The sequence below is a fragment of the Nomascus leucogenys genome, chromosome 13 (assembly GCF_006542625.1).
Source record: "Nomascus leucogenys isolate Asia chromosome 13, Asia_NLE_v1, whole genome shotgun sequence".
NCBI classification, from domain to species: domain Eukaryota; kingdom Metazoa; phylum Chordata; class Mammalia; order Primates; family Hylobatidae; genus Nomascus; species Nomascus leucogenys.
The window spans coordinates 51,838,346-51,853,958 of record NC_044393.1 but is presented as its reverse complement, the minus strand read 5'-3'; the positions used below and the strand labels follow the sequence as shown (position 1 = coordinate 51,853,958).

Genomic DNA, 15,613 nt, shown 5'->3' with positions numbered 1-15,613 from the left:
GGACAACGATGAAATCCTGGAGAATACCAATTATCACAGAGGTGGAAAGAGAAGGAATATAGAGACATTTGTGAAAGAGCAATTATATGATAGAGACTGCCAGTGTCCATTAATATTTGTGTGCCTCTCTTCTTCCGTAAGAGTACTGCTAAACTACATATCTCAGCCTTTGCAGTTAGATAAAGCCATTTGAAAATATTTTGTCCAAAGATCTATGGGCAGAAGTAATATATGCACTTCTAGGCCTGGTTTCTGAAACTTCTTCCATGATTCTCTGTGCTGTCTCATTTTTTATGGAAGACTTGGAAGCCACAAACTGAGGAAGCCAAGTCTCTGAATGTTTCTAAGTAGCTGCACTTAGGACAGACACCATAGTAAATATCAATATTTTGTGTCAGAGGTTTAAACCCTGAAAAACCTACATGGTTTGCACCACAAAAAAAAAAGCTGTAATTCCTTTCTAGTATTTCATATAAAAAAGTTGTGGCCAGGCACGGTGGCTCATGCCTGTAATTCCAGCACTTTGGGAGGCCGAGGTGTGCAGATCACCTGAGGTCAGGAGTTTGAGACCAACCTGGCCAACATGGTGAAACCCTGTCTGTACTAAAAAATACAAAAATTAGCCGGGCGTGGTGGCAGGTGCCTTAATCCCAGCTACTTGGGAGGCAGAGGCAGGAGAATTGTTTGAACCTGGGTGGTGGAGGCTGCAGTGAGCCGAGATCGAGCCATTGCACTCGAGCCTGGGGGACAAGAGTGAGACTTCTCTCAAAAAAAAAACAAAAAAACAAAAAAAAAAAAACAAAGTTGTATGTGTCCAGATTCGAAATTAAGTATCAAAATGATAATCAAATTAAAACTTCATAATGACCTAGGCTAGGAATAAATACTAGAATTTCAATAAAACATTTTCATGAATGTCATGAAAAGATCTATTTAATCCAATAAAAGCTTCTATGTTTTAAAATTGTATGTTATTTCTGACTTTCTAAGTTTACAAAGCAGATTTATAAATTTATCAGTGACTACAAGTCCTTCTTAAAGCAGATTGGGATATTTCTTCTGAAATTTTGAGTGCTATCAAAGTTATCACCTGTGTTTTGTACAGTTCATGTAAATTGTACTTCTTGAAAATTTCAAAAATAAAAAAAGTAGTTACTAAAGGAAAAGTTTATGCATGTATGCCAAATATTTGAAGAACAAAGGACTTTTGAAGTGCAGAGAAAATGAGAGAACTAATACTCAGCAATTTATCTATCAAGATATGTTTCCAAAGAACTTAAAATAGAGCCTAATTTACATAGGAAATCTAAATATTTGAAATAGGGTTTTATTCATTAGTCACTATTCCAGATCATAAGTTTTTAAAATACACAAAAACAAGTAACATGAACACTCTTACATCTTAATCGAATCAATTTGTTTAAACCATAGGTTATAAATAAAACCAATCCTAGCAAACCATTTCAAGGAAGTTTTTCATTGTCTCCAACAGAGTCAGAAAAACCATATTTATATTTAAAAATGTATTTTGTAGAATACATATAAATACATGCATGTATTATACATGCATAGCATTCTTTAAAAAGTATCAATATTCAAATATCAGAATTTAATAAAATATTATTAATATAAAACCAAATTTAATTTTTGATTATTTAGAAGGAAATCAAGATAGTAAACTGTCATAAAATTTTACATCTAAACACAAGCTATCCAAGTGCCTATCCTCCCACTAGATTCCCATTGCCAGAAATTGAATATTTAATAAGTCAATGAATAAACTGGTTTATTTTGTAGTAGAATGCATACACACTTAATAGATGTGATTCAACCAACTATACAAATAGGAAACATGACTAGTCAATTAGCTTACTCAGTTTCTTACATATAAAATATAGTTAGCTATACTTAAAAATTTCACTTGAAAAAACACTTAGGATAAATTATTTTCTTCTCTATACATAGGAATCAACTTGCAAGGCCAGGAAAGATATATTGCTCCTTTCATTACTCTTTTCTTCATTAATGGGCATGCTCTAAGTACTCGGCACTAGTATGTTAGATGTTGCTTGCCATGAGGGTATATAAAAAAATTGAAAATGCAGACAAAAAATAAATTTCATGCTCTTGCTTCCTTTCATGGAAGACTTAGAAGCCACACACTTAAGACAGCACCATCACTTTTATGGAAGGAGTCCAGTTCCTGAATGCTACCATGGAGCTAAGCCCAAACACTGTATGGAACATCTACATTTTCGGTCATAAAGCACGATAAATGTCCTGAAACTCAAAGAACTTATAAAGTAGAACATAGCTGAAGCAGTGCATCTGTGTTATAGTACTGTCTTCTTGGAGGAAACATCTCTAGAGTGAGCCAGGAAGCCCTCAAAGTGATGATGGAATTTGCAGTTGCAATCAAGTTCACTGTTTAAAAACCTCTCCTAGAAAGCCAAGAAACTAGGACCAAATCCTTGCTATTCCACTGATTAACTTGTGGAGTTGAGAGTAAACAATTAGACATTTCTAAGTCTAGTTTTCCTCATCTGTAAACAGCCAATTGTTCATTAAGTAAAAGGGGCTGGCCAATTTAGGTACTCAATACTGGTTTGCTTTCAACCACCCACCCCCCCACCTACTGGCACAAAGGCTCCAAACTCTACTTGTAAAATCTACCAAAAAGAAAGTTACTGCATTATATTTGTGTATAAATGGTTTTTACAGCATCTATACGTTGGATTTTTTTTTTCTGCTCTATCTGGAAAATAATTAGTTTAAGCCTTGCTTAAGAAAAAAGAAGCTAAAGTAAATAAATCCTGACCATGAACGCATATATTCTCAGTTTGTTTTCTGTAAGTCAGATGTTTAGAAATAGCAATGTATTTTCCCATAAAAACAAGTTTTAAGATTCTCAAGCCAGTTTATTTAAATATAGCCAAAATATATACCTAATTTGTGTTATATAACCATCAGCATTTAGAACAAAGAATTCATTGAAATATATATCCAGAGTTCTAGGCTGGGAAGATCTTGGGAGAAATAACTCCCACCAAAATTCCAGGAACTAGAAGACTGGGACTTACTTTCACCAGCCATGACTCTAATCTTCTCACCCACCAGGATGTGAGACTAAAACACTGCCTGCTCTCCTGTACCCCTCCCATCCCAAACTCCAGACTACAAACTCCAAAAGCATGTTCATACAATCCCTTAGGACAAGGATGGAAATAGAGGTGACAGGGGAGAGGAAGACAAGAAACTTAGATGTGTCTGAAGGGTGATTTTTTAAAAGTCGAGGCACTGGGGTGTGTCCATGGAATGAAGAGGGGTTACCTGTCTTATTTCTCTCTTGTATATGCTGAAAAACCAAAGCAGAGTGAGGGCCAAGGACTAGGTGGAGAAAGCAAGGCTGAATGTGGAAGCTTTTCTACAGTTACTTCTGTGAAAGTAACTATAATTTGAAACTGGATTAAATTTTTCCTTCCCCTACTCCTTCTCATTGCTGTACTAGTATTACAAAAGAAGCTGTGAGAAACAACTAAAAGAGTTCATTGCATTGAGGCAGGGTGATAATGGACCACTGGAAATGAGGTGGGAAGTAGCATTCCAAAGGGGATAGTAGTGACTGAGAAAATAAGAAAGTACATTTAATCCTTCTACTCTACTCTGAGTTCTTTAACGACAGGTTTCATCTCCTGCCCAACTTTGCACCCTTGGTGCCTGGAAGTCTGGCACACAGTAGGTGGTCAATAAATGTGTCAAATGAATGAATAAATATAACTGTAGTGGATGCTGTATTCCTCATCCAGATCCCACATCATAACTGAAGGGCTTTTCCTAGCTATTGGGAGTACTGCTGGCAGACAACCCTCAGCTGTCAGCCCTCTTTGGGAATTACCTAGCAAAAAGTAGCCACTTCGGCCCAAGATCATACTCCTTCCCGGGGCAGCTTGCATCTAATGATTGGGGATATAAACGTCCAGCTCCTCTCACCCCAACTTGAGGCAACTCTGAGGGACCATCCCAGCTTCAGAGCTCTCCGTGTGGGTTACTGAAACTGTATCACAGTCCAGCTTCTCCCATGGAAATCTGGCTTTCTTCCTTTACATGGAATTGGTCCCAAGAGGCCTCCCTAGTAAATTTACTGTGCTCAAATTTCCATTTCAGAGTGTCTGCTTTCAGGGAAATTCAACCTGAAACAATAGTCCAAAAGAGGACCTAGATTTAAACTAGCTAAGGAAAGGTATCTGATTTCATATTAAAGGTCAGTAAATATAAAAAGGTTTTATTAAGGCTAAGGAATTAACTCTTTCTTTTCTAGCAATGTATTTCCATTTTAGCTACTCTAAGTAATCAACAGACCTAGAGTACTTTGAGGACTGCTTCAAAAAAGACCACCTGTTTTACTACCATGTAGGCAATTAATGATAAACTGTACCAAATTCAATTATCTAACTTAAAAGAATGCAAAAAAAGAAACATTATGAATTTAGTGTAAACATGGTATAAAGCATTGCAGAGAACAGACTGCTTTTGCTGTGGATGTTAATCCACATCTGACTTGATAAGGAATTGTTTCTCCACTAAAAGCTACTAAATACATTAAGCACAGTACTTTTCATTATGATTAAGATAGTTAGAAATGCAATGCTTATATAAAAGTCACTTTTAAATATGAAGAATTACAAATTACCAGATCTACTTAAGGTACAACTGAATAAAAAATAAATAAATGAATAAGTGAACCATTTGCTTCATCTGGATACAGCTCCATATGTACTTAAGCTATTTTGGGCTCAAATAATACCTTAACCTTGCAAGAATGCTTGAGGTTTAACCATTAAATTGAGACTCCAGAACTATTTCAAGCATATAAGTATGCTTTTTTAAAAACTTTTTTAGAAGACTACTTGCCAAATTGCTACATAGCATGATTAGCACTAACCATGCTTTCTAATGCCACTCTATAACTCTTGCTCACAACTAAAATCTGAGGGTTTTGCCAGAGTGTACAGATACCAATATCTAGCTTTACTATAGAGGTGAAATGAGTGGACTATACATGGAAAAAGTCCGAATCTGTACTTCCTGGAATATGGCCCAAAAGGAATTTAGCAGATGTTTTATACTGGATTAGTGATTATTAATTCTATCTGTATATATTTCAGAAAACATACCTGGATTTGAATCATCTGCTCTGTGGAAATTCAAGAAGCAGGCTGAGTGACACTGAACACCAGCATGCCCTTTGCCATATAACCTCATTTTTATTTTCTTTCAAGAATGCAAACATTAACTGTGTAATATTTCTTGCAGAGACAGGATTTAGAAACCACAAGAGGATATTTATCAAAGAAAATGGAAACAACAGGGTGCTGAGAAAACCTGGTGCCAGTACAAATGCACATAAAATATTTAAAACAAAATTAGTATCAGAGTTGCTATAATTACATTCCACCAAATGTTTCATTAATTTAACCCTCAGCTTTCTTATGTTAACATAAAAGCAATCACTCAGTACCCATCTTTACCTAACACTGCTTTTACTTCATCTCCTGCATGTATTTCCTTGCTATTTGTTTCCTATTATAAGAAAACACAGGCTGGATGCAGTGTGGCTCACACCTGTAATCCCAGCACTTTGGGAGGCCAAGCGGGGTGGATCGCTTGAGCCCAGGAGTTTGAGCTCAGCCTGGGCAACATGGTGAAACCCCATCTCCACTAAAAATACAAAAATTAGCCGAGTGTGGTGGCGCACACCTGTAGTCCCAGCTTCTCGGGAGGTTGGGGTGGGAGAATCACCTGAACGTGAAAGGTGGAGGTTGCAGTGAGCCAGTTATCACGCCACTGCACTCCAGCTTAGGCAACAGAGCAAGACTGTCTCAAAAAAAAAGAAAAAAGAAATGCATTAAAAATTAGAATTACTATTAGTTCCATATAAAACAGCATAATCTTTAATCTCTTGCCCAAATAAAATTAAATTAGCTTTATGAGTCATTTTATTTATTTATTTTTTTTAAAAAAAAGATGGTTAGTTTGCATTTCATTATTTAAAAGGCCAGTTTCCTGATCCTTTTTCAACTACAGAGTCATCTCTTAAAATTTATGCTATGTGGAAAGTCTGAGATGTATTATGCCTTTGTCAGCGTACCATGAACACTTCCTAATGTAATATCCCCAGCAGCAGAAGACAGAAATGATGATTCTGTGTAAAGATACTTGGCTTTCAGCAAACCATCTTCCGTAGATACAGTAACAGAACTTCCCTGCAGTTTATCTATGGTCACAGCCTAGGAAGAGAAAGACTAATCAGTTCGTTATAAAACAAAGACTGGTAAAAAGCCAAAATGCTACCTGTGGAATTAGTGGGTAACTACATAAAATGTTACTACCTAATATACAATCACTTTATTGACTCTGATTCCCTACCTCTAATTACGATTTCTGAGCAATAGTGCATTCTCTGTAGAATATGGAATAGATCCAATATATTCCCCCACCGACTTAGGTCTCCTTTAATTTCTCTTAATAATGTTTTATATATCCTACATACAATTATTAATCTTTTATTAGAGTTATTCTTTTTAGATATTTTTAAGTGCTATTATACAAGGTATCTTTTAAAATTTCATTTTATCCTAATTGACTTTGTATTTGATCTTAATCCAACAACTTCACTAAACTCACTAATCCTAATAATTTATCTGTACTTTTAAAAATTATCTATGTGTTATTATACTGTCTACAAGTGATGGCTTCATTTCCTCCCTTCTAATCCTTATATTAATACTTTTTTTCCTGCTTTTTCTTTCTTTTTCTTGCCTTAACCATCTGTCTCAGGCCCCCAATTCAACAGTGAATAGCAGCTAGCAGAAGCAATAGGACAGCAGGCATCCTTGTCTTATTCCTGTTCTCAAAAGAAAAGTTTACAACATTTCACCATTAAGCATGATGTTTGCTATAGATATTTTTAAAATAATTTTTAACAGATTAAGGACATTCCCTTCTATTTTAACTTTGTTTTATTGCTTTTGCTATTTAAATCATGAATAGGTTTTGAATTTTAGCACATACTTTCTCTGATTCTATTGATTTATCATGATTTTTCTGTTAGTACATTAATGTAGTGAATATACTATTATTTCTAGAACTTTTCCACTTGACATCTAATAAGGCAGTAGCTTTCCACCAAACTAAATGGAAGGAATTTAAATTTACCTATTTAATGACAGAACAAAAAGTAGATTTAAAAATCAATACCTTCCCGACAGAGGTATTGCTACAAATTTTCTTTTCTACATGAAAAGAAAAATTTTTCACTTAGTTATTATGAATATATATAAATACATATATTATATATAGTTCTTACAAATAATGAAAACCAAGTGTTAAGGAAGTACTGTGGCTTTGTAGCCCAGACTGAGAGGAAAACTGACAACTATGTCATCGATTCACCAAATAGTTAGACGAAATGGGTTTCTGTGTTCTCTGTTAAGTTATAAAACTAAACTTAGATACTGAAATTAACACAATTTAAAAACAGCCATGCAGAATAATGATGCTATTATTTATAGTGCTCATTTGATTCTCACAATCTTGTTAAGTGGACAAAGCAAATATCACCATCCTGTTTGTGGAATAATGAAACTGAGTCTCTGGGAAGCTAACTGGTAGGTCTAGAACCAGTCCAGTTATCTTTCCTGTGATTCCTTTACCTTTATCATCATCATCGTGGTAAGCATTACAGTAGACTCAGCTATGTGCCAGATGTTGTTTTAAGTATTTTACTTGTATTAACTCATTTAATCCTCTTAATAGAGGATTTTTTGAGTTAGTTCTATTATCCAATTTTCCAAAAAACTGAGACACACAGAGGTTAAGTAATTTGTCCATTTATATAGCTTAGTGAATGGTGGAGCCAGAATTCAAACACAGGTAGTTTGGCTCTCAATATACCCTGTGCTCTTAACTAATTCCCTATATTTGTCTCTCAAATATCCAAATCACATTTCTATGAAAGTTGTGTATTAAAAGTTAATAGATTTCACAAGTATTTTATGTTTTATAAAAACTACAAACTTAGAAAAATACATTAAAAATCAATACTATACGTAATAAAAATAGAAAAAAAAACCTAGACTGATTCTTTAGTACCTAACAAAACTCAATCAAGAAATAAAATTGTATAATAGCAAGTAAAATACATGAATATTCAATAAACCATAAACGTTGGAACAAATAAATGAGAGGAAACAGTGGCCAAGATATTCAAAGTAGCAAATGATTAAGATATTAAATTCTTTGATACTTATATTTGATTGTAAATGTTACAATATTCTAGTAACTTATTTCAATAACATTAGCCATCATTTACTGAGTTTGAAGGGGCTGTAAATTTATCTAATTTCCCTCTGCACCTCCAAGACCACAGCAATCTAAAAAGTAAAACTAAATGCCATCTCAAAAAAGCTGCATTATAAGGCCACACAGTGTCTTTCAATGCTTTCCTAGTTTAATTTATAGAGTATTTTTAAATGTTTAGGTTTAAACAACCTCCCACGAGGTCTAAGAGAAAGGTGATGGAAGATAAGACAACAGAAACAATTACTGTTATAATCTACCTTGTTTAATTATGCCAACAATAATCTACATATAAAATATGCTCACAACTCCTCCTCGCCAATTATCTGAAAATAAAGCTGACTATGGAATTAGCAAATTGTAGGAAGGTGATGGAAGATAAAACAACAGAAACAATTACTGTTATAATCTATCTTGTTTAATTATGCCAACAATAATCACATACAAAATATGCCTGCAACTCCTCCCCACCAATTATCTGAAAATAAAGCTGACTATGGAATTTAGCAAATTTATAAGAAACAAAAAGGCTCTTGCAAATTGTATAAGTGTAAAATGAAAGGAAACTTTTTCTCAAAGATACATTATGAATCACATTTTTTACATGACAATTTATAATTCCAAAATTATACCTTTACTCTTAATACTATGCTAAATAACCAAAGGCTACATAAGGAGTTGATTAAAAAATACAAACTATCTTCCTGTAGCAACTAAAATCCCAATAGCTACTAAAAAAAAAAAAAAAAGCTCTGAGAGAGCAGTAAAGCTATCTAATGGTGCCACCTTGTGGAAAATACTGAAGAAAGTTGAGTTTTGAAACATCCTTCAATTTGCCTAAGGGCGAAGTAAAAAGGTCTTAGAAAATACTCAAATAAACCTAACACAAGAAAAATCCAATCCAGTTACTGGTGATATTACTTAATGATCTATTTTAATCTATGATCATAAAAATAAAAATCTTTTCAGAACTAGAGTTAAATAGTAAGCATTCAAGTTTTTATTGATTCCAGACTAGGAACTAAGTAACTGTCAAAAGTATTAAACCACAAACTAAAACTTAAGTTGCATATTATTTAATCACTTCAATTTCAAATTTGAATTTACTTATGAACTAAAATGCATTAAAAAGGGAATGTTATGCTACGAACTTTGTAGAACCTACCCACTTGCTGAGCCAAATGGAAGCAAAGTTGCAATTACTAAAAAAAAAGAAAGTTTCAATCTTACACTTTTATCTGATGCATGAATATCTATATTTCCATAAACTGTTCCCAGACAGATCACTTTGCCTCCTTTTGTTTGAACATGCAATTTTTGACTCTGAAAGACAAATTAAAAAATACATATAGTGAAAAAGAGAGTAAGTTTGACTTATACTAGTGAAACATTTTCAATATTTCTGTAGTAATACTGACAAAGCAACAAAAGAACAGTGAGGAATGAAACAGAAACTCACTGCTTCGAATAATGACATCAACTGGAAAAAAATGTCAACTGCTGTTAAAGGGATTAAATAAGCCACCTGGACTCAAAGGGAAAAACAAGAGATACTTGGGTATTCTGGTAGTTCACTGAAGAAGGACTTGGGAATCAAAAATCACTGTTTGACCAGCTAACTAAATATCCACAATGATGAAGATGACAATAATAATCATTGTTACTATTCATCATTAATAACAATAATAGTTATCACTTGGCATTTTCTCTGCACCAGATACCATGTTAGCTACTTCACATGAACTATCATTTAATCCTCACGACAAACCAGAGAGATAAGTATTACATTTTTCCCATTTTACAGAGGAAGAATACCAAGATTCAGAAAGGTAAATCACTTTATCAGGGTGACACAGAAAAAAACCCAAAATCTAAAGTAACAATTAGAATCAAGCTCTGTATGATTCCAAAGCCCACATGCTTAAGGCTGTAGTGGTCTGAAGGACAGAATACACATTGGGGTAACAGCCCAACACATCCCAGAAACTAAGTAAAAATGCCTCCGAGCACAAGACAGCAGTCGCAAGCCAGTTAGCCTATTCTACAAGACAGAAAACAAAAGTATGTGTATGTGTGTGTGTGTGAGTGACTTGATTGTGGACTTGGGAACTATGGCAAACACTACTATTGGCTCATCAAAATCCATTTTTTTCCAAAGTAAAAGCAGTATAGCTTGGCCCACGGCAAGACCACATTTTCCAGCTTCCTTTACCTCTTAGGTGTTGTTAAGTTCTTACCAACATAACGTTAAGTGGAAATGCTATATGCCATTTCCAGATTGGTGCTTTTAGAAAAAGTGTGCCTTCTCTGTGCTTTTCTCATTCCACCAAGTGGGTCCAGAGTAAAACGAGGCTCTAAAAGATGGCAGAGCTGGAAGACGGAAGGAACCTAGAATCACTGAATGAAAAAGACCCACCCATACACCTGGACACAAGTAAGAAATAAACTCATATATGAGTCATTAGATGTTTGGTCTGTTGTTTTTTTGTTTTTGTTTTTGTTTTGAGAGAGTCTCACTCTGTTGCCCAGGCTGGAGTGCAGTGGCAAGATCTCGGCTCACTGCAAGCTCTGCCTGCTGGGTTCAAGCGATTCTCCTGCCTCAGCCTCCCACGTAGCTGGAACTACAGGCATATGCCATCACACCTGGCTAATTTTTTGTATTTTTAGTAGAGATGGGATTTCACCGTGTTGGCCAGGATGGTCTCGATCTCCTGACCTCATGATCCACCCACCTCGGCCTCCCACAGTGCTGGGATTACAGGCATGAGCCACTGCACCTGGCCTAGTCTGATTTTTTTTAGAGTAGTTTATTTTCCCTTAATCATTATATATGTCTTTAGTTTTGATACATAAAGAGATATGGATCACTTGAGCCCAGATGTTTGAGGATTCAGTGAGCTAGGATGGTGCTACTGCACTCTGGCCTGGGCAACACATCAAGACCCTGTCTCTTAAAAAAAAAAAATCTGTATTATAGCATGGTTAACTACGTTATGCCCAGAGACATGAGTCTGAAGTCAAATTATATTTAATATACTCATCAAATATGTGATAAACCTTTGAAAAGACTCTCCCGAAAACACTTTTTATTTTTTATTTTTTAATTATTTTTATGTACAGAAAACTCAACAGTGTACATTTAACTCAGTTTAGTGGCAAGTTCTTTTAGCCTTTGCCTTTTTGAGCTTGGCAATGTGAGCCACAGACTTGGGACCCAGGACACTGCCGCCCCAGTGACGGTGGGTCTCATCGTATCTGTCTTTGTAATTGGTCCCAATAGCTTCCACCAGCTTAGCCAAAGCTCCTTTGTCTTCCGAGTTAACCTGTGTGAAGTCGACAGTGGTGTAGGTCTTCCTGTGAACTAGACGTCCCAGTCTTGCCTTCCCCTTGATAATGCAGCAAGTGGTCCCCATTTTATGGCACAGGACAGGCAGGAAAACAGTCAGCTCGATGGGATCCATGTCGTGTGCAATCACTACCAGCTGAGCTTTCTTGTTATCCACCAAAGTGGATAATTACCTGACTGAAAAGGTTTATATTGCCAAGGCTAAGAAACCATTTTTAATTTTATGCCTACAATGGCATAAAAGAAGAAAATCAACAGAGAAAGATCTTTCAGAACTATCAGATTAATCAATACGTAAATGCAGAGACAGTGGTATACTAGATTCTAATTTTGATTGTGAAATTGGAAATCTCAAACTCTTGAGTCTTCAGAGGGCAAGTCTAGATTGGTTTTCTGAAACTTAAGTATCAATGACTGAACAAAATATTTCTAAGGACAAAAAAGAATTATGATATCCTCACCTAGTTAGTCATTCAACATGAAGACCTTATTGTACAATCTTTTACAACAAGAATCTGAACCAACTCATTTTGCTAAAAGGACTTGTGATGGTAATGTTAATCTTTTATGATATTTGTGCCAAAAATTTATTTGAAATGATTCGTATGTGGACACATGCTGATGGCAGATACACAAATAAAGGTGGATGAAAGAAAAAACATGTAAAAATTAAAAATGCATCAAATTATTAATTCTAACTAGTGTTTAGAAATCTAAAAATGAAAATATTTTGCAATTATGAAGCAAAGATGACTGACTTCAACAAAATTGCATGCTTTCAAAGTTCACAAAAGTATCAAGTTTTGACTATGCAAATGCAAGAAGCACTAAGAGTAACGATAAGCTAGCACCTATCAGAGAGGTATTTCAAACTATTTACAGCTGACATCAGTCTAATCTTTAAAAAATTAAATATAGGTCAAGCATGGTGACTCACGCCTGTAACCCCAGCACTTCATAAGCCCAAGGCAGGAGGATCACTTGAGCCCATTAGTTCAAGACCAGCCTGGGCAATACAGTAAGACCCTGTCTCTACAAAAAAAAATTTTTTTTTTAAATTAATTACAGCGGGGCTCAGTGGCTCATGCCTGTAATCCCAGCACTTTGGGAGGCCAAGGTGGGCAGATCACGAGGTCAGGAGATCAAGACCATCCTGGCTAACATGGTGAAACCCCGTCTCTACTAAATATACAAAAATTAACTGAGTGTGGTGGCGCATGCCTGTAATCCCAGCTACTCGGGAGGCTGAGGCAGGAGAATTGCTTGTACCAGGGAGTCAGAGGTTTCAGTGAGCCGAGATTGCACCACTGCACTCCAGCCTGGTGACAGAGTAAGACTCTGTCTCAAAAAAAAAAGTTAATTACAAAACAAGATGAATCATATGTTACTCTGCACAAATAACTACTTAATCCTTAAGTAATGAGCTACCTGGTACATTAAAAATGTGATTAAAGCAATCTAATATTTAAGCACATTTATAGTGCATAAAGATTCTTCCTTGCTCTTTAATAAAATGGAAGAAAATCATTCGTGGAAACTAAAATTTCTTTAGTAAGATTTCAGAATACTAGGAAAATACTATTAGTTTCACTGTACATTTTGAAATTAAATCAAAAAGAAATTTGAGGCAAAACCTCAAAACTGCTATAACCTCTGTACTTTACTAGAACTGATTTCAAGGCAAAATGTTTGCCAAGGACTTTCTGAGAGATGAATAAAGACAATGTTCTGAAAAACAGAAGAATCTCTTGAGTTTGATAGTACAATTCATAGCTTAAGGGTTTTAAAAAAATAATAGTGAAATAAAATTAGAAAAATGGTATACCTTAACAGACTGCAAGATGCTAGTCCCATGCTCTGTTTCAATTTTGCAATTATCACACTCAATACTTTGAACTTTTACACAGCCAGACCCTGATGACTTGATATCTAAACCTAGAAGTAAAAAAAGAAGAAAGCAAGTTAGTACTGCAGTTTATAAGCTCCAAAGCATTTTAGTACACCCAGAAACCCAACTCCTGAGTTATGTCCACAATATTGCTGAATCCTGGAAAGTGCATACTGTAAAGGTAAGGGGTCTTCTACCATGGCAACGGGACCAAATACAATAGCCTTTCTGCCAGTTTTTAGAAACAGAGCAGTTATTTCTACTGGCCTAAATCATCTAAAGAGAACTAACATAGATGGGAAGTAAAGGAGACTACAATTCTGGTAAGTACTCCTGTGAAAGACTGTAGAAGCCTCTTCCCCAGTATATATGATCATGACTTAGGTTTTCAAATCCTGTCTAACCTTTCATACCTAAAAAATGAAAATATTACCATGCAACTATATCACAAGGTATTTGAAGTAATTTTTAAAAAATGGGAACAACTTTGAAAAACCTAATATATACTATTAAAACTACAATATTAGGCCATGAGCAGTGGCTCATGCCTGTAATACCAGCACTTTGGGAGGCCGAGGAAAGAGGATTGCTTGAAGCCCGGGAGTTCAAGATCAGCCTGGACAACGTGGCAAAACTCCATTTCTACAAAAAAATAAAAACATTAGCCGGGCATGGTAGCATGCACCTGTAGTCCCAGTTACTCAGGAGGCGGAGGCGAGAAGATCGCTTAAAACCGTGAAGTCAAGACTGCAGTGGGCCATGATTGTGCCCCTGTACTCCAGCCTGCATGGCAGAGTGAGTGAGATGCAGTCTCAAAAAAAACACAACAAACAAACCCCACAAGATTGTGGACAAATGGCAGTGGTATATGAAGAAAGTTTGGAAAATAAGGAATCACGAATGCCATCCTTGGCTGTCTATTTAAGATGTAACCGCAGGCATCTCTGTATACAAATTTTAAAAATTAAAAACACTGATATTTAATTTGGAATTAACATAAATATTGATGATTTCTCTTAAAGTAGGCAAGACTTGCCCCCTGCACTCGATTCCTGAAACCACAAATAGTACCAAATCCTATATATTCTGTTTTTTCCTATATACATATCAATGATCAAGTTTAATTTATAAATAGGCATAGAAAGAGATGAACAACAATAATAATAGAGCAATTATAAGAATATACTGTAATAAAAGTTATATTACTGTGATCTGTCAAAAATCTTAATATTTTCCTACAACAGTTGAGGCAGGTAACAAACTGAGAAAGCCAAACGGTGGATAAGGGAGGACTACGGCATATACTATTTGGGCAACTGTAAGCATTATAGAAGATGATCTTAAAAATGCTAAATGCTATTATTATTACTATTATCATCATCATCAATATCTTCCTTCAGTCCCAGGAAGAATGACAGTCTGGGGAGCCCTTCCTAGAAAAATGTGTGTACACAGTGGCTTGCCATTTAGGAAAACCTAAGAAAGGTATCTTGCAGGCATTATTATTGAAGCTTCCTAGGCAGGCTTACCATGTGTTTTTCTTCAAAGCTTGCTACTCATGGAAAACTTAGGCCAAAAAGAATGGAAACATGACAGTAAGAAGCTGGGCGCCCGTCTAAAACCAAATACTCAAACCAGGTGATACACGGAACATCCTATTGACAGGGCTGTTTTGGGACAGACCCCCAGGCTGTGAGCAAGGGGACGTGTAGATGGACTGCCATACCATTGAATGGATTGTCAAGAAACTTCAACCTTGAAAAATAAGCCAGTTTGCTAATGACAACGGGATAAAGGAGAACACACGCGGCTCCAGAAATAGAATTTGACCTGGGTTATACCAAATCATGTTTCCATTCGATGTATAAACTTTTTATAATTGGGAGCCTAATTTTTAAATACTACTCGGATACTCAAGAATAGAACAGAGGAAAAGGTGCATTTCCGAAGGGGCCAACTGTAAATTAGGTTTAGAAAGCCAGGACCAATTAAAAGTGCACGTCGACCAAATTTAGTAAGTT

The 15,613-nt window shown here is 35.6% G+C and overlaps 1 protein-coding gene across 2 annotated transcripts in view; it reads right to left on the bottom strand.

The window, feature by feature from the left end:
- Positions 1 to 15,613, bottom strand: part of FAM185A (family with sequence similarity 185 member A) — a 57,736-nt gene that overhangs the window by 41,380 nt on the left and 743 nt on the right. For both annotated transcript variants that reach the window (XM_003268183.4, XM_030826697.1), the window contains exons 2-4: positions 13,530 to 13,639; positions 9,589 to 9,681; positions 6,149 to 6,287 (exon numbers count right to left, since the gene is read on the bottom strand). In XM_003268183.4, coding sequence (XP_003268231.1) covers positions 6,149 to 6,287; positions 9,589 to 9,681; positions 13,530 to 13,639 — 342 coding nt within the window. The remainder of the gene's footprint in view (positions 1 to 6,148; positions 6,288 to 9,588; positions 9,682 to 13,529; positions 13,640 to 15,613) is intronic.